This window comes from Lacerta agilis, chromosome 6 (assembly GCF_009819535.1).
Source record: "Lacerta agilis isolate rLacAgi1 chromosome 6, rLacAgi1.pri, whole genome shotgun sequence".
Taxonomy (NCBI): Eukaryota; Metazoa; Chordata; class Lepidosauria; order Squamata; family Lacertidae; genus Lacerta; species Lacerta agilis.
In genome coordinates this window covers 49,027,692-49,052,582 of record NC_046317.1, presented here as the reverse complement: position 1 = coordinate 49,052,582, position 24,891 = coordinate 49,027,692, and the positions used below count along the sequence as shown (strand labels likewise).

The 24,891-nt window shown below is 43.5% G+C and overlaps 1 protein-coding gene across 12 annotated transcripts in view; it reads left to right on the top strand.

Moving 5' to 3' along the window:
- Positions 1–19,018, top strand: part of TEAD3 (TEA domain transcription factor 3) — an 85,504-nt gene extending 66,486 nt beyond the window's left edge. For 3 of the 12 annotated variants that reach the window (XM_033152523.1, XM_033152522.1, XM_033152524.1), the window contains exons 3-15: positions 1,021–1,085; positions 5,127–5,189; positions 5,319–5,381; positions 6,661–6,690; positions 8,197–8,208; positions 8,801–8,938; positions 9,702–9,745; positions 11,693–11,754; positions 13,268–13,401; positions 13,927–14,100; positions 15,480–15,620; positions 15,976–16,128; positions 17,577–19,018. In XM_033152523.1, coding sequence (XP_033008414.1) covers positions 1,021–1,085; positions 5,127–5,189; positions 5,319–5,381; positions 6,661–6,690; positions 8,197–8,208; positions 8,801–8,938; positions 9,702–9,745; positions 11,693–11,754; positions 13,268–13,401; positions 13,927–14,100; positions 15,480–15,620; positions 15,976–16,128; positions 17,577–17,690 — 1,193 coding nt within the window. In that variant the 3' untranslated portion in view covers positions 17,691–19,018. The remainder of the gene's footprint in view (positions 1–1,020; positions 1,086–5,126; positions 5,190–5,318; positions 5,382–6,660; positions 6,691–8,196; positions 8,209–8,800; positions 8,939–9,701; positions 9,746–11,692; positions 11,755–13,267; positions 13,402–13,926; positions 14,101–15,479; positions 15,621–15,975; positions 16,129–17,576) is intronic. The other 9 variants (XM_033152525.1, XM_033152527.1, XM_033152529.1 and 6 more) reach the window with 9 other exon arrangements.
- The last annotated feature ends 5,873 nt before the right edge of the window (positions 19,019–24,891 follow it).

Here is a 24,891-nt window from a genome sequence, read left to right as displayed (position 1 = left end):
AAAAATAAATATATTATTATTTAGAGATCTTCTAAGTTAGCTGCAAGGGCATTTCAGGAAGCCTCAGCCACCACCATCTGGTCCTTTAAAATAAATCTGGCGTGCTTTTCCGCCCCATTCCCCCCCCTCAACCCCACCATGCTCAGAGGGGAGGGGATGAGGGAAAAAGAGAGCTCCCAGCTGCTCTGACGTTTGAATTTAGATTGGCCACAGCTGGCCTGTAAAATGTGGAGCAAAAGCTCTTCTGCTTCAAATTAGGAGGAGGAGGAGGAGGAGGTGGCGGTTGGGAAGTTCTCTTTTAAAAGGCCAGCACCACTTAAAATATCCCATGGGTTTGCGTGTCCTGTGCAGTGTCGCAAAATGAAACCCAAAACTCTGGGAGGGGTATGTGTGCATGTGCGCTCTCTCTCCATATTTTAGTCTTTTGTAGACGATTCCTTGATAGGTCACAATATATTGATTTATTTTCCATTGGCCAGAGGACCCTTGTAAGGTTCTGGAGTGAAGCACACGTGTGAGAACTTGGGATTGGGAAAGAAGTGTGCCCGGTTCCCAGCACAGCACTCAGCAGTGGCCTCTTGGGCCTCTCCCAGCATAGTGGGAGGAAATTCTATACCTGACACAATGGGAGCGGTGCCTTCCCTGCTAGGTTTCTGGGTGTCCTGTGTCTGTGGCCTGCTTTCTGTGCTCACGCCATTAAATTTCGTGTTCCTTTGCCATCCACGTGGTGTGCTGTTGTAGGTGCCTTGTTCAGTGTATAAACAGCCAGGGCTGCGGGCGCAGCCTTTCTGGCTAACCTCCTTCATTCGGACGACTGTTGTGTTAGTGCCACCTTCTGGTAAAATGTAATTGAGCTAGGCCTCGTGCTCCAGTTATTTTGTGGTTCTCGGTTTCTCAGAGTTAAGAGTTCCAGAAGGTGGTTCTGACAGGGGACAGCCTTTATTCAGCAGATAGTCTGAGAATGAAGGCAAAGCTCCAGCTCTCTCGTCATGTCATTTATATATTCATTTATCCCTCTAGGTCGCAATGAATTGATAGCAAGGTACATCAAGTTACGGACGGGGAAAACAAGGACAAGGAAACAGGTAAAAATGTACCTAGCTCTTGCCCCTTCCTTAAAAAAAACCCACAACCTTGCAATAGGATGACTGAAGGAGGAAGTGGTCGTGTGAAATCACCCACTTGTGTGTGTGCGTGTGCACGTGTGTGTATGCGTGCGCGTGCGCCTGCTCCATTGCCATAATTCAGTGTACCACTCAGAAGTGTGATGAGGCATCAGAGCTAGCAGTAAATATGTTGGAGAGGTCTAGGACATCAAAGTTCTTTTTCTGGCTCCAGTCTGTTGGGTACTGTTGAGATCCCTGCTTTACTTTCCTTTTTTCCCCTAACATAGGTGATAGTTGCCTTAAAAGTTGGAGAATCGACCTTGGCTTCAATATTTTGGGATCTTTGGTAGGAAGTTACTGAATAAAGCCAAGGGGTGTGTAATGGCAACTGTAACTCGCAGGTGCCTTGATGCATCGCAAGCTCTCTCTTTATATATTGCAAGCACTCATGTATGTATGTATATTGCAAGCACTCATAATTGGTGAAGGCTTTAAAAAAAACGCTCCTTCCAGAATTAGGTGGAGTTATATGAGCTCTGTAACTTCATATTCTCCCACCACAGCAAACTTACTGGCCCTTTTATTGCCCTTCCAAATTCCCTTAGAGGAGTAAATAATCATTTTGTCTCCACCGCTAGACTGGGAAGAATCCTGAAGCAGGACCATAGGTAAGAGCTTGATAGGAGATCCTGCACAGCATTAGGAGTGGTGAAGGGGGAATTTTTTTCTTTCAAAATAGAAGTTGGCCCCTAGCAATAATTATGCACCCATAATTGTAGCTTTGTATCTTTCCAGTTGGCTGTGGGTGCTTTTTGAATCTTCAGGGCAGAAGTGAAAACCACTCGACCTAAGGGCAGTCAGCAATTTGGTGGCAGATCTATTTACTTAATTCTTCTTATCATGCTGTGCTCATGTTCGGGTTGTCCTCCATCAAGTTAACTCCACAACCACCATTACTGGTCTTGATGCTGTGTTAGGGGTGGGGCAGAGAGAGTAGGAGAGGGAGAGAGAAGGAATGAGGTGGCAGCAACAACCTTTGTCACAGCCACTGCTGGCATACAGTTATTGAAAGGCTGGCCAAGAGCAAATACAGCCCTTGGGCTGAAACACCCTGTATGCCCTGTCCTCCATTCGTGCATGATCGCTAGAATGGAAGAGTTTTCGGTGTGAAGCCGTTTGTTTCCTGAACAATCTACTGGTGAGCGACTTTCCCCTTCCCTAAACATTTTTGACGTGTCCCTCTAAAAAAAGGTTAACAACTTTGTCTTTCCTCCTTAAAAAAAGCTCAGCAATTTCGACCTGAAACCCCCCCCCCCAAAAAAAAACAGCTTTGAGCTTCCTCCCTAGAATAGCTTAACAACTTTGATCTGAACCCACCCCAAAAGGGGTAAATCACTTTATTCTGTGAGTAGATCACAGTCTCTTGGGAGTTGGACGTCCCTGGTCTAAAGTATTTCTTCTTTAACCACAGCTTGTAACCACAGGACAAACCTTGGCTACAGAATGTGGTTAAGAATGGTAGACCTTAACCATGACCCCAGGTTTGGACAATACTTTTAAGACCTAAAAAGCCTGGTGAGGAGCAAAGTGAATGTGATCCGCTTGCCAGGAGCCAGCATGTTTGCACATTCGCACTAAGCCGTAGTTTGGCTTAGCGTGATGTGCAAACACAGCCAAAGACTTTGCCTGGAACCTGACAGAATCCTCATGAAGGCACTCCTTTTTTGTAGCAATGGCAGGTGTCCCTCTTTTTTGTAATTCCTGCTCTGCAATCCATTAAATGGTTGCAGAATTTGTAATCTCAGAATTCAGGGAGCAGTTGAGAGTGTGTCAGACCAAAGGCTTATCCGTAACATCTTTCCAAAAGGCGTGGGAAACACACTCTCATGTAACTCTAGGACTGCCTCCTGGTGGGATGTACCCGGTATGCTGGCTTGTTCTTAAATACTCAGATGAACAATTGGCACAGCAACCAAAGGCATGGCCAAAGAGTTGTTCCTTGTATCTTGGCCTCCCCACAAACATGTAAGAGAAGCTCAGGGTGCTTAGACATCAGTGTGGGCAAGCGTAGAATTCCTTCTGGAACTCCTAGTTCTCATTAGCTACTTGTAATGTATTTATGTTATCAAATAAAACTTGGAAAGGACCCCAAGAGTCATCTAGTCCAACCCCCTGCAATGCAGGAATCTCAACACGCAGTCCCCCATCCAGTTTGATACCATACCAGATCTTGCTTAGCTTAGCAAATGTGCTAGCAGTTTGATTGCTGCACCACTTTCTTTGGTATGTTAATGAAAGTCATTGTTGGGAGGGATGAAACCTTCTAAAATCCATCAGCTCCCCTTTCTTTGTTTCCTTCATTAGGGCAAAGTTGGAAATATCAGGTCCATGTCTGCACTGATTTTACCAGGCAGTAGTCTTATGGAATTAAACTTAGAGGAGCTATGCATAAATACAGTCATTCTTGCCTCTGCTTCAAGGTTTGCAGTCCTAACACTTTATGGTGAATCTAGGGAAGCCTTTGCCAACTCAGTGCTCTCCAGATGTTTTGGACTAGCCAGTAGCCCAAAATATCTGGATGACACAAGGTTTGTGAAGGCTGCCCCTAGCTCAGACTTGCTGGTAGCACACTCTAAGAAATGTTTTTGCAAATGAGAGTTGTCCTTTTCAATGGCAAAGCATGCATAGCTTCCATTGTGAAAGAAAGTAGACTTAACTTGTCTTTATTCTATTGTTTGACTCACTGCATGTGACTAGTAATGCTAAATCATTGGAACAGTGCTCTGATATAAAACTAAATCCACCCAAAGGCAATTAAAGTAGACAACAGGCCTGCACAGCAAGGAAACACCAATGTTTGTCTCTAACATAGACAAATAGTTGGTGTAGTCTTGGGTCTTCTCATATAGTCCTCAGATTTGTCAAATCTCCTTTCTGTGGAGCATATGCAAGATTCTGATTTATATTTTGGTAACAAAGAGCTTTGTCTTGTGATACCTTTGAATATTATTTCTGGAGTCAGGTTTAAACCCCAAAGAAAGTGGGTTTCTACCCAAAATGTTCATACAGCTCTCAGAGCCATGGTCACATGTCCAATAGACAATTTCTGCTCTCAAAGCCTTGGATGCATAAAAACACTGCCATATATTATTGCTTAGTGGTCAGTGGTAAAAAGTGTCTGTGTAAGGCGGTGGCATGTTGTTCTAGAGGGATCACAATAGGTAGACTTGTGGTTCTGTTTGCTTAATTTAGTGGCAATACTGAGGTTCATTTCATGCTTGTTTGAGTCCCTTGATGTTTAACATCTTCTAAGGCAGGAGAAGATATGATTAATCTTCTGTGAAAAGCTGGTGGTGCTTATAATTCCACTCTAACACTTACTTACCTCTGTCTTGCTCTCTGAATGAAGAGCTGAAAAATATTTAAGAACCAGGAGACTGTGCACTTAGGTTTTTGAGACCTTGGGTGGAAACTGTTTTCTATGCTTGATATCCTGGGTTGTGTATCAATTCAGTTAGGAGAACTGAAGAAGTGCATCTGTATTTACATGGCTATGGAGAGGAGTCATGTGGGTACAGATCTGGATCAGCAAAACATGTTGGGAATGGCTCATAGACTGAAGCATGAATGGTTCCTAAAGACACGATGATCAGTAGTGCATAGAATTCTCATGAGAGTAAGCTACGCTATTAAATGCTATTTGCAAAGGATAAAATCCCCAAATATAGCACACTATGCACAGGTCCATAGCATTCAGTGGGTCTGTAGCAATTTCCTCCAGTTGAGAGGTTAACCATATCATTCTAGTCTGTATTAACTGTCATTCATCCTGAGTACAGATTCTTCTCCTCTGGAACCTCACATGGCTTAGGAGGCCTGTTTGACTGTGTGTGTGTGTGTGTGTGTGTGTGTCCGTGTCCCCAACTAGGTGCTTGAAGCACTCTTGTCACGCAAAACAATTTGGGATCATGTCTTCATTCTGTTTGTGTTTTCCTTTTTGAATGACTTGGCGGGGCGTAGGTGTCCAGCCACATACAGGTTCTAGCTCGGAAGAAGGTGCGAGAGTACCAGGTTGGCATTAAGGTACGTTGGAGACCCTGCCCATGCATCCGTGGTGTGTGAGCATGGGCAGCCCCCTCTCCTTCCTCTCCTTTCCTCTGGTTGACGGCTCTGCTGTTTTTCCCCCCTCTCCTTCTGCTTTTCTCTCTGCAGGTCTCTAGCCACTTGCAGGTTCTAGCCAGACGGAAATCTCGTGAGATTCAGTCGAAGCTGAAGGTACGCGCTTCCCCGGCTTTCCCACCTTTTGAGCCATGGCCATGCTGGCAACTAACATGCTGCGCTCTGTGGTTGCCACTCTTTTTTCCCCCCTTGTTGTGTCTTTGCTCCCCTCCCTTTGTTCCTGGGACCTGATAATTTTCAGAATGCCGCTGAGGTGAGAGAGAGAATCAGAAGGAAAAAGCGATAGAGCACTTCTGCATGACAGGATCTGGCAAGGACAAGCCACCTCTAAACAGCCCAGTGCTTTCCCTGGTTAGCTTGGAGAGTGCATTTCCAGTCACAATTGGAGCCTTCAGGTGGTGACATAGCAAGGAAAACTTCTAGAGTTCTCCACAGTCCACCTGCCATCTTGGTATATCCATGTAAGTGCTCCATTGTTGTTATAGGAACTGGAACCTTGCCTAAATCAGAGAAGCCGGGTAGGATCCATGGTGGCTCATGAAATGTGCAGTCGTGGTATTAAGCAGCCACTTCTGCTGAGCAACAACTGAGTGGAAGGGTACCTCCCAGTAGAGGCATAGGACGGAACACCCTTCTCCTTCTGTTTCCATTCAACAGAAGAAGCCATTTCCTTCTGCTGTGCTACTTCACTGTCTACCACTTTGTAGCATTAAGATTTTCTAGGTAGCGTTGGAGCTCTAGAGCAGGTTTTTAAAAATTGTTTTTCAAACAATTTGTATGTACAAATTCTGATGGCTTTATGCAGTTGAGGCTCATATAGCAGGCATACGAAATTGTGCAATCAGTGTCTCTGTCATACTTCCAGTCTATATGGCCAACAATCTTCATTACCTGGGAAGGATATTTGGCTAAGTTGGCCAGTGCAATGGTACAAGGCAATTAGGATGGAGATGCACAGAACCAGAGATGAGTGTCTTCCTTCATAGGCCTGCTCTTGCTGATTCAGGATACTTGGAGCAAGAACATGGGACCAGGAGCCAAGGAAGTTGAGCAGGGATAAAACTGGAGAGCTTTTATCCTGTGATTGCCTTTCTTTCTGTGGTTGGCTTTTCTTTCCTTCTTTCTTCTGTAACTGGAGATTGGCTAACCTTTCCTATTACCCTTTCCTCTGTGTGTTCCGTGTATTGTGATTTGGGTTTTTGAGGGGGGAGGGGGTCTTAATGAAGGGTTAGTGGTTGAAGGGTATTTTGAACTGATTCTGGTTCTCTTGTCTATTCTTGTGGTTTGGCCTATGCATCGGAAAGTACCTAGAAATTCCAGTCTTTTCAGCTGTTCAAATTTATTTAGTCCAAAATACTCTCCCTTCCTTTTCTAGAGTCCACAAAGCAGGAGCTGCCATTATCAGGTTGGGAAAACTCATAAATAGTGTGTCGTCCCTCCCACCGCGCCCTCAGTCCTCTACCCCAAACTAAGAAAATAATTGGCTGGTTTATAAGAAGATTAAATTGTGTGCACATAGTGGCCCACACCCAAAATTCAGTTCAGCTTAATAAAAAACTCTCACAGTTGAAGAACAGCATGGAATGGAGGAAAATATCCTTTTATAAGGATCTGTCCTTGTAGTCAGTAGCACACATTATATGATGACCAGATGTAACTAGAACACTTTTACATATATCTTAATTCTAGTCAATAGCATGTCTTCCACAAAAGACAGACAATACATTGCCTGAGAGTTAGGGCTGGCATGCTAGTCAACTGATGCTTGTTAGATTATGGCAAGATTTTGTCAAATATTCAAAGAATGCCCATGGCAGTGTTGTTGAGTTTTTAAAAATGATTATATTGTTATGGTCTCATTTGTTAAGAAGGGGAGGAGCGAATGTATCTTGCCCCCTAAGCCTACAGCTGACAGGCACAAACCTAGAAGCACATAAAACCTTTTAATTTAAGGCATATCTGAACAGAAATGCAAGCAGTCATCAGTGGTATTGCCACTAGTATCTGACTAGGGCAAGGGAGTGCTCAGAAAATAGGTTTCCCAACTTTGTCCTTGCAGTACTGTTGTTGCAGATCTATTTGAGAGGACCTTTTAAGCCCATAAGTTTTGTCCTGTATCGCTGAACCACTCTGCCTCCGACCTTCTGCAATGCCAGAAGACTGGGCAAATGGGTAGTATGCAGGTCCAGTTTAGCACCTTGAGTCTTTAACGGGAGAGCCAAAGGTAAACTGAGAAAACTGGAAAAGATCTGTTGGTCCATTTATCTACATCCAGGCTTAGGACTGTGCAAATTAGCCCCTCACATATACTGAAGAATCATTTAACCACCTAGGTACTTTTTACTCCTCTTGCACTACTCTGAGAGTTATGTGCATGCAACTAAAGAAGCCTAAGCTTGTCCATATACAGCAACACACTGTTTATTTTGTATAGGTCTGCAGGCAGGAGAGTGCAGTGACCAGATCTAGTGCATTGTTTGCACTAGTAACTCTGCAATCTATAAAAGAATGTTGCCGTCAGTGCCCAGACCTGCATCAGATTTGGAGAACCACAGAACAGGGCGGTCTGTTCTCACTTCCTGCACATCTTCCTTGATTTGTAAAGTTGAAGAAGTTACCTATTGAGATAAGCCTCATACCATCCATTCCTTTCTTCCTCATTCCCATTGTGCCACGTGCCCCAGATCATCATGTGGATTCAGTAAAACAGGCTGCATTAGAAAGCAGCCTGGGACAGATGTACCAGTAGTTTGTTTACAAAATGAAGTCTGACATCCTATTTTGCTTTGAAGTCCCATTATTGATACCTGTTATGGATTATGCAAACTCCCCCCCCCCCCCCCGCAATGCCCATTATGACAGCAGAGGCACTAACCATATTTCTTTTCTTTCCTCCCTCCTCTTCACACAGGCTATGAACTTGGTAAGTGCACTTCAGTCTTGTTTCTGCCCCATTAAGTGTTCTCTACTTGGTGATTGTCTTTATCCTTATGCTGAGTGTTTAATTTTGTTGTATGCTGTGTGCTGCCTTGGTATCTATACTGGTGAAGGAGGGGCCATACAGCTTTTAAATTAATAAATCCCCATGGATAGGGTATCGCCCAGGAAAAGTATTGGAGAGTGCAGATGAGGTGCAGGGGTGCTGGAAGTGCAAAATTAATAGCTGAGATGAGCATCTTTTGGAGACTTTGGACACAAAACTGGTTAAACATCAGCACCTTAAATGTGTGCTTGTGTTCTCCTCCTTTGATCTACAGACTTGTTGCACTGCTCTAAAGGATTTTTTAAATCTATGACTAGTAAGATCCCTGGAAAAATGAGCTGGGGGGGGAGGGGAAGGGGCATAAAACAGCTTGCTTGAATGGTTCACCGCTAGTATGTTTTGATAAGTCTGAATGCAGCTAACACATGTGTAAAGTGGCTCACTGTCCCTCATTAACTTGTCTTTAGTGGGCCATCAAGGCCAGTGTTAGTAACTCTCCCTTCTGCTTCTCCTCTTCTGTCCTGTTTTCAAGGATCAGGTCTCAAAGGACAAGGCTCTGCAGAGTATGGCTTCCATGTCGTCAGCACAGATCGTATCTGCCAGTGTCCTGCAGAACAAGCTCAGCCCCCCTCCTCCACTCCCTCAGGCTGTCTTCTCCGCTGCTCCCAGGGTAAGGGATGTTCCAACACTTTTCCTGCCTGGTTAGCAAGGTCAGGCCCAGAAGGACGGCATGGAGTCGATGCTTCTGCAAGACAGCAGCTTCTCTTATAGGGCTGGGTGACTAACGCAGAGATGGTTCCAGAGAGTATATTTATTTATTTACTTATCTGTTGTTGTGTTCCTGACCCAATAGGCTTAGTTTGGATCAAACATTGTAAGCGTAATTTACGTATTCCACACCCTGTCTCCATTTTTGCCCAGTTTACTTAAAAAGAGAAAGAAAGAAAACCTAACTCATGCTCTTCCTCCAACACCTGCTCCTTTCACTGTCACTTATGGGAGTGGTTCTCCGGTTGTTGTTAAACTCCTTTGAGACTCGGCTAGCATGGCCAATGGTCAAAGAAGATGGGAGTTGTAATCCAACAACATCTGGAAAAACCATAGGTTCTGCATTCCTGCCCTAATTCTTCCTATCTCCACATGCCATCAGCACCACCACCAAATATTAGCAAATATTAGCAAATAAAGGATGACCCATCCTTTCCCCTTAGTGGCTCACAGGAGAATGGAGGACATGTACTGACTTGGTGTGAAACTCCCAGCTGTGTCGTGGTATTTCCACCCTATTCTAAAAAAACTGACTCGCCGTTGCCATTCTGTAACAATAAAACCCCTTAAACAACTTTGATGAGCCTGAACAACAGTAGCTGTGAAGTCAGATGGTAGGAATATGCATAACAATGTTTTCTGTGTTCCTTTTTTTATTTCCTCAGTTTTGGAGTGGGCCTATCCCAGGACAGTCTGGACCTTCTCAGGAGTAAGTGAAAAGCAATTGTTAGTTTGGTGGAGAATTACAAGGCTTAGCAGTTAGGGGAGGGTACTTGCATAGCATTTCTGAATTGTTCCACAGAAATCGATGCCACATTGTGGAAAATCTCTCCTTCTCTCTCTCTCTCAAACAACTTGATCACTTATGCCTCCATTTCTAAACTGCTATGTTCATATTCTTCCATAGGGTCGAATCAGGTATGCATAATTGCATGTGGGGATTGCTCCAATTCAAGTCTCATGTAGGGAAATCATTTATTTGAAAGCTCCTCCATATAGGGCCACACTGGGGGGGAAATCGGAGAGTTCAGATCAAGATTTATTTATCTGGACTTCCGGTGAAGCAATATGGCGACCGCCACAGTGCCACAGAGCTCCTGAAGGCAGCCAGCATTAACTGCGCTGCCTGGCAGGCTCCCGGACCACCAGGATCGCCGCCGCTAACGCCACTACGAGTGCTGAACTGTGGGCACCCAGTGAATCAATTGGGGGAACCGTGAAACGCTCCCCCAGTGATCCGCAATAAGCCAGGGCTGAAAGCGCCTGCCCACGCATCAACAATGCCCACTTACACCACAAAGAACTTATAACCCATCTACTCTCAGCAGCTAGAAACATCATAACCAGACACTGAAGAGACTTGTCAGGAGTAAGCATGGACCAATGGTACCAAGTAGTATGGGAAACAGCCCTACTAGAAAAACTAACCAATAAGCTGAAACTGACACAGGGACAAATAGAAGAAAACGCCTTCACCCTGGTATGGCTCCCCTTCATCACACACACAGCCCAACAAGACAATGACAAACATCTACTGACAACATAGAAATCAATATGGCTAACCTGATCAAAAACACTCATCCACCCCACTCACACAGGAAACCAAAGACCACCACAGCCAACCACAAATGTACAATCACCTTACACCAACACTAACCTCTCTTACCACCAAAGGAGCACAAGCAAACAACAAAGAACCTGCACAAACAACGCTGACACCAAACCCTACATGTACCCTACAAATAGAATCATCGTCACCCCACCCCACCCATTCCCTCATCCCACCCACCTCTTTCCCCCTTTTCTTCCTAATGTCTCAACAAATGAAATTGATTTGTAAAAATGTTACATGGGAAAAATAAGAGAGAGACATTACACATACCTTTGTAAATCAAGAAAATCTTTAATAATTTTTATTTTTTTTAAAAAATACTTATTTATCTGATGTGGTAGATTTTTGACATTACACGCAATATTCATCATGGGGGTGGTGGCATGTTGGTGTTTCAAATAAACATTTACTCAACTGTATATTGTCAGGGTTTGAAGGATTCTCCCAGCTGGTATCTTGAGATTTGAGGGATTGAACCTGGTACCTTCTGCATGCGAAACATGTACACAAATTGCCCTTCCTTTATTTTGCTAAGTCAGCATCTCCGGTGGGGATGCTTCACTGCTCACGTAGCCATAATAAAATGCACTAGAAACTGCAGTCCCATAAACCCTCTTAAAGTAATTATTTACTTTGGGTATCCAGAAACTCCTAAATATATTTGTTATTCTTCATAGGAAACCTCAAAGCAGCTTACAAAATCTAGTTGTGTATAAATTTTATGAAATAATTATAAATAAAATATTTTTATTTTAAAATAAAAATAAATAATATAGTGGAATGTTTGTTGGTCAGGTTCCTAAGGGTTGGTTACATTAGGCCTGCAGATAGACTGCTCTTTTTCTGAAATATTGGGGAAGGCAAATGAGGGGGAGCCCTGTCATGGCTGATGGCTGTATATATATATATGAGAGGCCACCATAGTTACCTTGATGATTTCTGCAAGACATCTGCCCTTGGAGTAACTTAGGGTGTACGCAGATAACAGGAACATTAACAATTTGACATTCTGACTAACATACTTAACACTATTTTGTTTTTCAGCATTAAACCTTTTGCACAACCAGCCTACCCCATCCAGCCACCCATGCCTCCATCACTAGCCAGTAAGTGATTTTGTTTCTCCAACTAACTGATGCTCTGCCTCACAACATTTTCTTGGCTCCCCTGTCACTACCAGCAGCCAATCCTGTTTATTCATACACACAGTTCTAGCTGTTTCCTCAGGACCTCACTGAGAGCTTGAACTTTTTTCTTGGCTCAGCCATGATGGTGGATCTCTTTGATTTCATTCATAGAAACTGAATGCCTTATTGTCTGTTCCAAAGGGTTGATTCTTACCATCCTGCCATTAGCGGTGATGGTACCTGTATGTTCTCCCCACCCACGTAGAGCTTTCGGGGTGCAATTTAGATTGTGGGGAAACAGTGCAGTGAAGAGGCCTTACTGTTGCTGGCCTAATTCAGCCCCCTTCTGTGGCACTTGCTAAGCTTTTCAAAAAGAAAAGACGAGGATCTGCTCATGGGTTTTCCATCATCTCGCCTGCTTTGAGTGAGAGGGATTCTACCTTCATGTTTGCCTAGGATGTTTCTGTATGATGGAGATGAAAGCAGAGTTATCATGGACCGCCTTGTCTTCCCAACCATGGTCACATTTTGCTTGCAAGAAAATATGACAAAAGCACTGCAATAAAATATAAATAAATGCCCCTTTTTACACCTTAGCTGCTTCCAGGTTTTTTTAAAAAATTGACTCAATAAATGATATTTTTCATTTAATTATTTGAGCAAAGCCTTTTATATTTTAACTAGTCTCTATGCTGCCCTTTGATCCCTTCATATTACCCACAGAATGTCATCTGTGAGATGGATTGTGTAGATGGAAGACAATTTTTGTAGCAGGAAATGATGCAGTGAATCAGGAAGCCCATCTGTCCTGTCCAGTGATCTTCTTGATGCTCTAAAGCAGAGCTTTCTAAACTCTGTGTCACGACACGTTACTGTGTCCACTGCAGTGTGTGGGTGTGTTGCGCGAATGGTCCCCGCGCTCCTCCTAGGGCTGGAAAGGGGTTGGTATAACTTCCGGTTTGTTAGTAAAACCAAATCACTGTTTCGTGAAATGATGCATGTCTAAAAACTGTGTCACCAACATGAAAAGTTTGGAAAGCTCTGCTCTAAAGACACCTCCATGGTAGTAGAAGGGTAGCTTCCTGGATTGCTGTAGTACTTGGAAGTTTTAAATTGTATCTTATCTAGGGAGTACAGTCTGCTTCATTCCTCTTTGCTTCATCTGGAATTTTACCTTTTTTGTTTACAAACAGTCTTGCTTAACGTTCAGGGAAAAATTAATCCATTTCAGTTCTTCCATCTTCTAAATGCATGGGCATCCCAGAGCTATTACAAATATGAAATGCTTAAAAATGAAATTTGAATCATTACAATTTCAGAGACTCTTGTTGCATTGTAACTGCCGTCTGGGCAATAAGGAAGGAAATAGTCCTTTGCTTCTTGGAAGGATGGGCAACTAGGCTAGATGGGGGAGCATTAAAAGGTTGTCCTCTGCAGCTGAAACCTCCCCCTACAGTGCTCAAAAATGTGGCAACACTTTCTTTTTCCCCAGGCTACGAGCCCCTGGCTCCTCTCCCACCTGCTGCCTCGGCTGTGCCAGTCTGGCAGGACCGCACCATCGCCTCCACCAAACTGCGGCTCCTTGAGTATTCAGCGTTTATGGAAGTGCAGCGTGACCCTGAAACGGTAACTCTTAGGGGGGAAATGTTTGGCGCTGCAGGAGCTGGTGGCAACAGTGTTTTTCAGCTCTTACAGTGCATTGGGTCTCTGCAGAAAACTGCCCTCTTTTCTGACCTGCATAAAGCCTGGCATTCACTTACCAGCCCCATGTAATAAATGGTGCCAGAGACTCAAGCTCTGGTCTCCCTGTGCTGTTTTGTGTAATGTAGACACACATCACGTTGGCTGTATTTTTACAGCCCTTTTGTCTAGGCTGGAGTCGCCAATGCCATGCAACTTCCATCAACTCTGGTTATTACCCATGCTGGCCTGAGCTGTTGGAAGTTGGAGCTCAACAACATCTGGAGAGCATCACGTTGGCTGCTCCTGGTCTGGATGGTGGTAGCTGGCAATAAGGCAGCTGAGTTTTGAATTTTGCAGTGCAGTGTCAGCAGGAGTATCTAATTCCCTTTGTCATGGCTGAATTTTTGTAGTGGAGAATGCTACCTTCCGCTTCCACATTTTTTGCATCTTGTGTTCCCCACCCTACAGTATAGCAAGCACCTCTTTGTGCACATTGGACAGACGAACCCCTCGTACAGTGACCCGCTGCTGGAGGCAGTGGACATCCGCCAGATCTACGACAAGTTCCCTGAGAAGAAAGGTGGCCTGAAGGAGCTCTATGAGAGGGGGCCCCAGAACTCCTTTTTCCTGGTCAAGTTCTGGGTAAGAATCATGCAGCCTGACGCCAAACAATACCTCTGAAAAAGCCAATATTGGGCACTTCTTCATCGGACAAGGCGGCTAAGGAAATTAGACCAGAGGATCATGGTCACGTTATTCTCCTATCTGAATGTGGATGGGAGGGGGAATGCTTTCTGGCCTCAGACTCTCCACACAGCATTGGACAGTCACATGTTTGATGTGGTTTTGCCTGGTTTTATATGCTAATCAGGCTTGACCCAGGCATGTTGGTGGAAGAGCCCAAGGAATATTAAAAATGAAATGAAATGAAATTGTGAAGGGGTCTGGGGGGGAAAGTGTTCTTCCCTTAGAAAAAGAGCTACATTCAATAGCCTGTTTTAATGTCTAAGCAATGCCATGGTATTTTTCTCTCACAAATGTTCATAAAATCATAGACTCTTAGAGTTGGAAGGAACCCCCAAGGGTCATCTAGTTCAACCAACTGCAATGCAGGAATCTCAGCAAAAGAAAGACAGATGGCCACCCAACCTCTACTTAAAAACATCCAAGGAAGGAGAGTCCACCACCTCTTGTGGGAGTCTGTTCCACTGCCAAACAGCTCTTACTGGTTTGAGTTCTACCCACCAGAGCAAGAGAAAACAAGCATGTTTTCTCTTCCATTTGACAGCCCTTAAGATATTTGAAGATGGCTATCATATCTCCTCCCAGTCTCCTCTTTTCCAGGCTAAACATACCCAGCTTCTTCAAGCGCTCCTCATAAGGCTTAGTTTCCAGATCCTTTATCATCTTGGTTGCCCTCCTCTGAACACATTCAGGTTCCCATAGCACATACTGCAAGACCAGCTGGTGTTTTACATTGGCTTTGCTCTACCATCTGAATTTTTTTATGCCACTCTGTGGCATTCAGCCTGGTTTGAGCCTCCTTTGGAACTGTGACTTAATATTGCCTAAAAGCTGTCACTCTCCCCTGCTGCCAAATCTTAAAAGCTGTTGTAGTCCCACACTAAGCACTTTCAGTTCGTCTTCTCAGCCCTTAGCTAAAAATATGTGAGCAAATGTGGTCCAGCGTGGAATGCTTGTGAGACTTCATTTCAAATTCCAGCTCAGCTGTGGACTTTGGGCGAGTCACCATGAACCTCCATTCTCGCATCTACAAAATGGGCATAACAGCAAAGAGTGGCAGTGTGGATGAATGAGATAAGGGTTAGAAAGCAGCTTGCTATTTGTAAATACTTATGTCAATAATTAGCAATATCACCATGAATACACTTCTCTGTTGGCATCTTCGCTCCCCTCAGTGAATGCATCCCGGAACTCTTGGGTCAGAGACCTCCACACCCCAAGCAGAAAACCACAATCCGTATTTGATTTATAACACCTCCTTCCTGCCCTTGCTCTAGGCGGATCTGAACAGCACCATTCAGGATGGTCCTGGTGCTTTTTACGGCGTAAGCAGTCAGTATAGCAGTGCAGAAAACATGACCATCACAGTCTCCACTAAAGTGTGCTCCTTCGGAAAGCAAGTAGTCGAGAAGGTGGAGGTGAGTCCTGCGCTTCCTTTGGGTGTGGTACCAGCAGGAAGGGAATGTTGCAGAGTGGGTGAAGAGCATAGCAGTTAACGTGGGACTGGAAGTTAAGTTATTGGGAAGAATGTACAGCCCAAGGGGAAAGTGCTTTGAGACTCTTTTAAGTGCTAAAAGTAAATGTGTAATAAGTAGCAATGTATTCGTTATCACAATGCCAGTATAGTCCTCTCTTCCTTTCCCCCTGCTGCTTAATTAAGGATAATTAGGGTGTGCCATCTCCCAGCTTGAATGCCATTCTATACACAATAATTATTGCACCTTCAGTAGCTTCTTTGTTAGGGTCTATACCTTATTGATGCTTTTTCTGCAGACGGAATTTGCCCGGATGGAGAATGGACGGTGTGTGTACCGAATCCATCGGTCCCCCATGTGCGAGTATATGATCAACTTTATCCATAAACTGAAACACCTCCCAGAAAAATACATGATGAACAGCGTCCTGGAGAATTTCACCATCCTGCAGGTAAATAACATTTTCCTTCTATTCTGAATCCTTTCCAGTTGGTGCAAGGAGTAATTTCTGTCTAGATCATAGACCCTTTTCTTGCGAGGAATCCTATTCGGAAAAGTTGACAGCTATGGTCTAGATGTTCATAGTAGGCTTTTCATGGCTGAAGAAACCAACTGGATAGTTTCAGATTTGGTCATACTTGGAGTAAAAACCCATTGAAATAAATTGTACAAGTTAGGTCATTGGTTTCAATGAGTTTACCCCTAAGTATGACTAAATCTGGGCCTGTAGCAGCAAAAGCATACACCTTCATCTGCCCCACTTGTAATAAAACCTCTCTCTCCCCTACAGCTACAAGCAGGTGCTGTATCTCTCCAATGGTTTGACTTTAGGCACACTCTTCCATTGTCCCCCAAGACAGATGGATGCCAGTAACAAGGATCCAACCAGAATAACAATTGCATTCCTTTCCTCCTGTTGTTTTTTGTTCTACCTTTCAATGTCATGCTCATCATCTGCTTCTTTCAAGAAGGCAATGGCTTGTCATGAAGACATTTCTTATGAGGAAAATATTTTGTTCAGCACATATGAGATTCTTTGGCAAGGGCAAGCTCATGTAGTCTGTTCCTCATTTAAAGTGCTGTCCTGCCATCCATTATATGTGTTGGCTCAGTTGAGTAACTTGCTGCAGTCCTTAATTCCCCCCCCCCCTTCAGAATATTTTTATTTGATCAATGGGCATCTGTCTCATCCTTGCAAGTAGAGAGGAGGTTAATTTTACCCGTGTCTTAGGTTCATTCTCAGGTACAGAAGAGTGGTAACGTTATCTTCACCACTTGGCAGGTTATAGGCAATCCGTTAAAAGTTACTGCTTAAATCTTAAACCACCCCTATCTTTAGAATTGTGGCTTTGATTTTTGAGATTTTGTATTTCAGCAAGTAAGTCCTACTGAAATCAAGTGGATAGATGGTGAAAGTAAAGGTCAAAATAATAAACACACATGTTGAAAGGGGGAGCAATTTCTCATACTTTATTTTGTACTTGGGTGCAGATAACTGCATCTGTATTGTGCTTGTTGATTGTGATGTGTGTATTTAAATTGCAACAGGGAAAGGATTAATCTTCTGCTTCCATGTTTTAAGAGACGGTGGCTATGGACACAAGCTCTTTGCTGCTGTTGTAATTTCCACCTCCCTCTCAAATCTCATTTTCATTTTGTGTCAATGATGTGATGTGCAAGCCACTCTGGGACTCCTTTTTCCACTGAATAGTGGGATGCAGTAATTTTCGAAAGAAATAAAGTACTCAGCTTCTGTACCTGAGTACAAAATACAGTATGAGAGCTCATACTATAGGAACCCAGCTTAAAAAAACTATGCAGTTTCTCTGGTCTCAGTGTCTGACTTTCCCAGTCCATCTTCCCATATCTCACAGTATGTGTTTGTTCTTCTTCCCTCAGGTTGTTACCAACAGAGATACCCAGGAAACCTTGCTCTGCATAGCCTTTGTTTTTGAGGTATCCACCAGCGAGCACGGAGCCCAGCATCATGTGTACAAGTTGGTCAAAGACTAGAGGCCCCTTTGGGGTGACCGGGCAATTTGAGGAAGAAGAGAAGAAGTCCTGTCAGAGAAGCCACCCGAATAGGATGCCTTGACGCAAGTCTTTTGAAAAAATGAACACACAACACACACACACAAAAAGCAATGCCAAAAAGACTGTATCACAATCACAGATGTTTTCTACTTAGGAACAATTTTTTTAAAAAGAAAAAAAACAAGCAGAAAAGAAAAGCATGACAGGAAAGCATATAGCGGAAGGAGAGCTGTATCTGGAGGCAGCAAGGAGGACTGTTCCTGGGGGCTCGGTCATCAGTATTTCAGGAGACATTGGCGCCAAGGCCTGGTACCTCTGGATATCTCTCCCGTCACACAACACTAGAACAGCATCTACTTCCTAATACCTGGATGTGCCTATATATCCCATGCCAATTTGTCCTCGAAACCTGGGTGGTTTCATTTAGAGAAAAGTGTCCTGTGAGGGCTGCTAAGGATGTCTGTTCTGGGAAGGGATGGGGGAATCAGATGCTGCCTTGTTTATGTGACCGATCCCACTCTGTTTGAGACACCGACAAAGAAGATGAAGAGTTTTCTTCCATCTCTTGATGCAGGCTGCGTGCAGAGCCAGCACAGGGAATTGGCGGCTTGCGTCATGTGGCACCCATGCCACCCATGGGTTAATTGCAAGAAAACGATTTTGTTCCAACGTTTTCCTGGGCATTTTCTATTGCAAGATACGGTGGTGGTGGGAGGGCGCCAGGAGTTGATTATGGCATGAATGTGGCGATTTTACACCCATGTCCCAGATGTTTGGATAATAGACAGGAGCAGGGTTGCAGGATCGTGTGTGTGCGTGCGCCAACAAGGAATGGAGAGCCTTAAAGATACCTGTCTGTGGGATGTTAAAAGGTTAGAGTATGTATTAAAAGGAAGGAGGGGTGCTCAGCTGGAGGAGAGCAATTCAGGAAATCATAGATGAGGCGGGTTGCAAATAAGCAGGCTGACTCTAGGTGAGCAATGAGATGACTGGAAAAATATTAGGGCTCGCCAAGGTTGAGTAACTTGGGGGGGGGAAATCTGAATTTGTATGGGATTTTTAACCAGCTCTCAATGGAGCATTATTATTATTATTATTACATCTGCCATGTCAAAAACAGCATGGGATAAGCTTAGACCAAAGTTCTTGCTGCCTGGGCATTGTTCTGGTAAGGTATTAATTTCCCTTCTGCTTCTCTGTTCATCTGTGGTAGTCATCCAGGAAAGGGCATGGTCTAAATATCACAATGCAAATCTTTCCTCTGGATTATGTACTTCCCACCTAGGACATCTTTGTGGAGGCTGCTATTTTTTAAAAAAACCAAAGCGAAAATTGCGTATTCTGGCAGCCTAAACCCAAGGAGGTGCTGAAAGATGAAACAAAGTACAATATGTCATACAGAATCCCTCTTCATTTGAAAGCTGTACTGTTTGCTGTTGGAAATGCTGAAGAAAGTTTCTGTGTAGGGTTTAAGTATAAACATGAGCCCCTATACCTTAAGCTTGGAGACTCAGACAGTGGGCTTGTGATTTAAATTGGTGCTTATAGGAATCCTGTTACATGAACAGTGCCAAGATATCAGTAACCTCACTGTACATGGCACCTCCAGGGCTCAGGCCCATAGGTTTCAGCTATACTTTGTCTAAATGCTAGTTTGTAGTTTTAAATAATAGAGGAACTAACAGAATGTAATGTTTGTGCCTTCCTTCCTTTCTTTTTTACCATTGAACTTTTTCTGTTTTGTCCTTCAGCTTTTCCCTGGCCACATGGTGATTTGTTTGCTTTTAAGTTGGTTGATTTTCATTTTTTTTTTAAAAAAAAATTCTCCTTGCTTCTCCATCCTTTCTTTGGTATACTCTTACTCAACCCACTCAGACTAATCTGCACCCTATGCTGCCATGGGCCTGGTGAGATTCCTATGGAGAAGCCTCAAAACATTGGAAAAAGGTGCAGTACAATGCAAAAGAAAAAGAAAAGCCATTTGCAAGCAAGGAGAGAATTTGAGGTTTCCACTTCTACGAGGAAATTGGAATGCACAGACTTGAGTTTGCAATTACATTTTTTTATGCTTGGGGTATTTGACTATAGCTTTAAATGGAGGTTGGCTCAATACATTTTGCTCTCCGAGGCTGATCAGCAAATGCTCCCCACCCCCCAGTGCATAGTTCTCAAGGCTGGTTGAGTTATTTTGGTACCTGAGGCACAAAATCCCACAGGTGCATCGTCCCACCCCTGGTAATAAATACTATAGTAACTTCACATGTTTCTGCCATTTTCATGACACCTCAGCACAGCTGCCTTAGGAGACCATTTTACTCTACCTAATGGTAGGACCGGACCCAATTTGTAAGAAGAGATTTCACCACCAGCATCATTTTCATAGTGGTATCAAGATTTGTGCAATGAGATTCCCAAAGAGACAGTGGAAGGGAGCTAGGAATTCAGGGTATGTTGGCTGTAGGCAAAAAAAGTCTGTTAAAAACAGATTGTGGTGATGCTGAAGTGCTGGGTGCCTTTCATTGGAACATAAGGGTCAGGTTAAAATTTAGAGCTCCCTTCTCCATTGTCTGTCTTAGAAGGTAGGAGATAATGTAATGGAGATGCCTCGTAAAGTCTTGATGTCTGGCTTTTCATAACTGACTTGGGCCTCTCCTTCAGGCCTGGCCTGTATCACCTCTGCATTGTTGATTTAGCACCCATGTTTCGATTGGAGGAAGGATTAGGTACAAAGGCTTTGGCTAACTCAAACTTAAGTCTGGCTAACGCAGACTAAGAATGTTCCCAGGAGCCTTCGGATTGCCGTTTGAGTACAACAACACGCAGCTGAGAGGTGACACCATGAGAAGAACTGACAGAATTGTTTCCCAACTTTTTGAAGGACGTTTTTAATTAATGTAATAATTTTTTTCCTGTGAAGTGTTTTTAATTGATGCCACCCAAGAACTTCTGGAAAACTCCACTACAATGTTGAAATGAATACTCCTCTGTGTGTTATGTGGGACCCCTGAGGTGGTAACGCTAATGGGAATGGTACGTGGGGACTGGTTTGGTAGAGCAGCAAGTCACAAATTGCTCAGGAACAGTGCCTTATTTTGCAACACATGTTGCACTCTTGGGGGATGAGCAACAGGTGCAGAAAGTTCTAAAAATCAGTTGTAATCTAAATTCAGGTGAGCACTTCCTCTACGCCCTGCCTCCAATGTGATAATCCTACTTCATCGCCCTTGGCAAAGCTGATGGTCCCATGCATCTCTGTATGTGATGTCTTGGGCAAACTGGTCTCTCTAGTGCCACAACTCTTTCTCTCTTAGGAAGAACTGGCTACTTTGTAAAAGCCAGCTTGAAGTTCAGGTACGTTTCTGAGACCCCTGTGCATTGGGCGGGGGGAGAGGTACAGCATCCTTGGAACTGAATAACAGTTATTGCTATTACAGTGGGAGGAGGTAGAGTTAAAAGAGGCAGGATGTTGAATTGCTTATGATTACAGCCAGAGCCTCTGCATCTGTAAGGAGAGGAGAGCTGGCTAGTTTATATGTAGCATGTTTATTTTCATTCCTAGATCAAAAACTCTGGGAATTAAGGTTAAAACTTTCCCTGTTCTCCTTAACCTATGTACAATAGAATTCCCTTTTCTGCTAAACATACTTTTTAAAGAGAGGGCATATATAAACCCCTGGGGCAGAGACTTCAGTGTGCAACATGGGGAAAGTGGAGCAGAGCCTTAGTCTTGCCTATACCCCAACTTTCTTATATAAAAACTGTTCCTTGTATTTTATCCACAATCGTCAACCCAGCTGGAGCCTTTGGAATAAACCTCCTCCAAAACTGGACTATGTTACATTTCTCATCTTTCCCCTTTTCAGTCCTTCCATGCCATACCATTCTTGCTTTCAGTGCAACATGTAGTTAGATCTATTCCCCAGCTTTCCTGCTTGTAGAATCCCCCGCACACTGGCCACAAGTCTGGGAGCGCAAATAGACCTACAAACCACTGCCCACCTGGGTGTCCCTCAGAGAATGGCAGCAAGGCTAAAGAAATGCCAGCTTCACAAATCTCTCTTAGTTGGATATAATACTGGTACCCCAAAATTCAAGTCACCAAGTCTCATGTCACCCCACATCCCATGTATTTATGAATTTCACATGAAGTACTGTTTTATTTTTTTAAAGACTTTGTAAAGCTTACCAGGGTTATGGTCACCTTTTTTAGAGCTCTGTCAGTCCACATTGTAAAACCATTTTTATGTATTATATTTTGTGTATTTTTTTAATCCAGCTGTGATGGGTTGTATCATATATTGTTGTGTTTACTGTATGTCCATCTTCAAGTAGATGAGACAGTGGAGCTTCTAGAAAGCTATGGTCTGCTGAAAACTATTAAACTTATTTGTTCATGGGTTGGCTCAAACACCTGTTCGCATTCTTCCCTTTATTTTCTCTTGTATGTTCATGAGCATTGCACCAGCAATAAGAAGCTGCAATTGGATCCACCTCATCAGCCCCTATCAGCAGAAGTCCTCCACAGGGACTTGTGCAACTGGGCACTCTCCTCCCCATGTGCTCCTCCCATGTCCTCTAAAATTGGGGGAGGAGTGTCAGGAAAAGTTCCACACATGGAGACTGTGTATCATTCCACCTAGCAAGCTGAATGCTTGCACATATTGAACGATGAGAAGAGTGCAGTTTTTAATTCCATCACTTGTCCATAATGTCTTACCATGCCATAATCTACATTGGTCTGTGTATTTATATATGTCTACAATCTCATTGGGCAAGTGGGGGATTTTGTATTGCATTCAGCCTTCATTTGTGTAAATAGCTGCTGTTTTTTTTAAAAAAAAATCGTGTTTAACGTCTGCTTTATGACTGTGAAGCTATGACTGGTAGGATTTCAGGTCTGGCTTTCATACTTGGGAGTTAATTTGCTGAACCCAGTTTGGAAGCAATACTACTGTATTCAGTCCAAACGTACTTTTCTTTTCCGAAGCTTACAGAACTGGCACTCCATGAAGTCATCAAGAAGTTTTCCCAATCCCCAAAGCAATTTGCACTGTTTTGTGAATGTGTTCTGTTTTAAACATTTAAAAACTGCCAGCTGCCCAAAGGGAAATCGCAATGCTCACAGCTGAGCTGGAGTTTTGACACACAAATAAGCCATTGAATCTGGCAGATTGCATAGGTGTGAGGGGATAGGCTCACAGCTGTTCTTCATATGTTCTTCGTTTACCCCTTCTCAAAATGGAAGCCATGTATACTTTGCAAAACATGTTTGTGTGGGTGTGTGAAATAAATAGAAATGTGTTTGGATAATAATACATATTAGCTTCAAAGTATGCAGTTACAAGTGTAACTGGTTGCATTGGGATGGTCCTCTGTAGCCTTGACTACTTTCCTCCCCTCAGATGTACAAGCCATATTTTGCCACTTATGTGCAACTATAGAGTTTGAGTGAGCCATCCAAAATAGATTTGTTAACTAGTTTGATCCTGGTTTATTCAGGCTTGCTGAAACCATAGATTTTAGGCTGATGTAATAGCAATCCATAGTTTGATTAGAACAGGGAGTAATGCAGAAGCTGTTCTCAAAAGGTGGAAAAGAAAGTGGGGAAGAAGAGAGCACTCAGGCATATGGTTTGCTCCTAATCCTCCAAACCATGGTTTGAATGCAGACAGTGTCATGGAATTTTACTGTTTGCTCCCTTTGACCAAAGTGGTGGTATGAGAGTTTATTCAAATGTTTATCTTCACCTTGAACAATAAAACAGCCACTCTGACTAGCTAAAGTATGAACTCTGCTGCTTTGAATCAACTCTCAGTCAACAGGTCAAACAGTACTTATGGTCTTGGTATGGAGGAGTGACAAAGAGGTGCCAGCAGAGAGAGAGATTAAGAATATGGATTCTTAGGTTTCAAGCAACCCAACTATGTCTTTTTTTCTACTGTTACGTACTACACTCAGAAAATCACATATGCAAAAATGGTGCCTTAAATGCAAATCCACATGATTTTGCTCTGTTATAGAGGAGAAACAGTGGAAATAGAACCATCTGAAGGGTTATTATGCACATTTTTTTGTAAAAAATAATAATGACATCTAAGAATGCACAGTGGAAGCTAATAACTGTCTCATGAAGTGTATACTGTATTCCCGGAAAGAAAACTCAGAGTGGCCACAAATGACGTTGAAGTAGTCATGTGTTGGTGCGAGTGTGTGGTCATTTGCTTGCAGTGACACATCACTCACTGTCTTATGATAGGCTCACGAGCTTTTCACAAATTTTGTGCTTTCTCACATAAACTCATCACATATCAGTGACAAGTCAGAACCTAGGCTGTTAATTGATTTCAAGTAATCTTACCCATCTGCATTTTGGTTTTGCATAAATGGGCACGGGAATAAAGAAATAGTTTGTGTCGAAAGCAGCATCCTTTTTCAGTAGACATTATCTTGAAAGGGCCTTCTCTCTTGTGAGAGCAAGAAGAGAAATACCTCTTTGAGGAGGGTTCCTGCCAACCGTATATTTTGTGAGTACTTCCAGTGGTGCCATTAGGGCTGGGTTTGAGGGTCCAAGTCGGGGCCAGAAAAGATAAGAGAGGCGGATGATGGGAGGTAGGCATACCTGGAGCTCAACAGCAGGCACTTCCCTGGGCAGGTTCATATGTGGAAAGATGGTGCTCTAGATAGTGTTTCTGAGCCATGTAAAGCTTTGAAGGTCCCAACCAGCACTTTGAATTGCAGCTAGACATTACAGGTGCTTCTTTTACTATTTTTACTTCAAGTATATACAGTGGTGTGGGACGCAGGTGGTGCTGTGGTTGAAACCACAGAGCCTAGGGCTTGCCGATCAGAAGGTCAGCGGTTCGAATCCCCGTGACGGGGTGAGCTCCTGTTGTTCGGTCCCAGCTTCTGCCCACCTAGCAGTTCAAAAGCATGTCAAAGTGCAAGTAGATAAATAGGTATCGCTGTGGCAGGAAGGTAAACGTCGTTTCCATGCGCTGCTCTGGTTCACCAGAAGCGGCTTAGTCATGCTGGCCACATGACTTGGAAGCTGTCTGCGGACAAATGCCAGCTCCCTCGGCCTTTAGAGCAAGATGAGCGTTGCAACCCCAGAGTCATTCGCAACTGGACCTTACAGTCACGAGTACCTTTACCTTTACCTATATACAGTGGTACCTTGGGT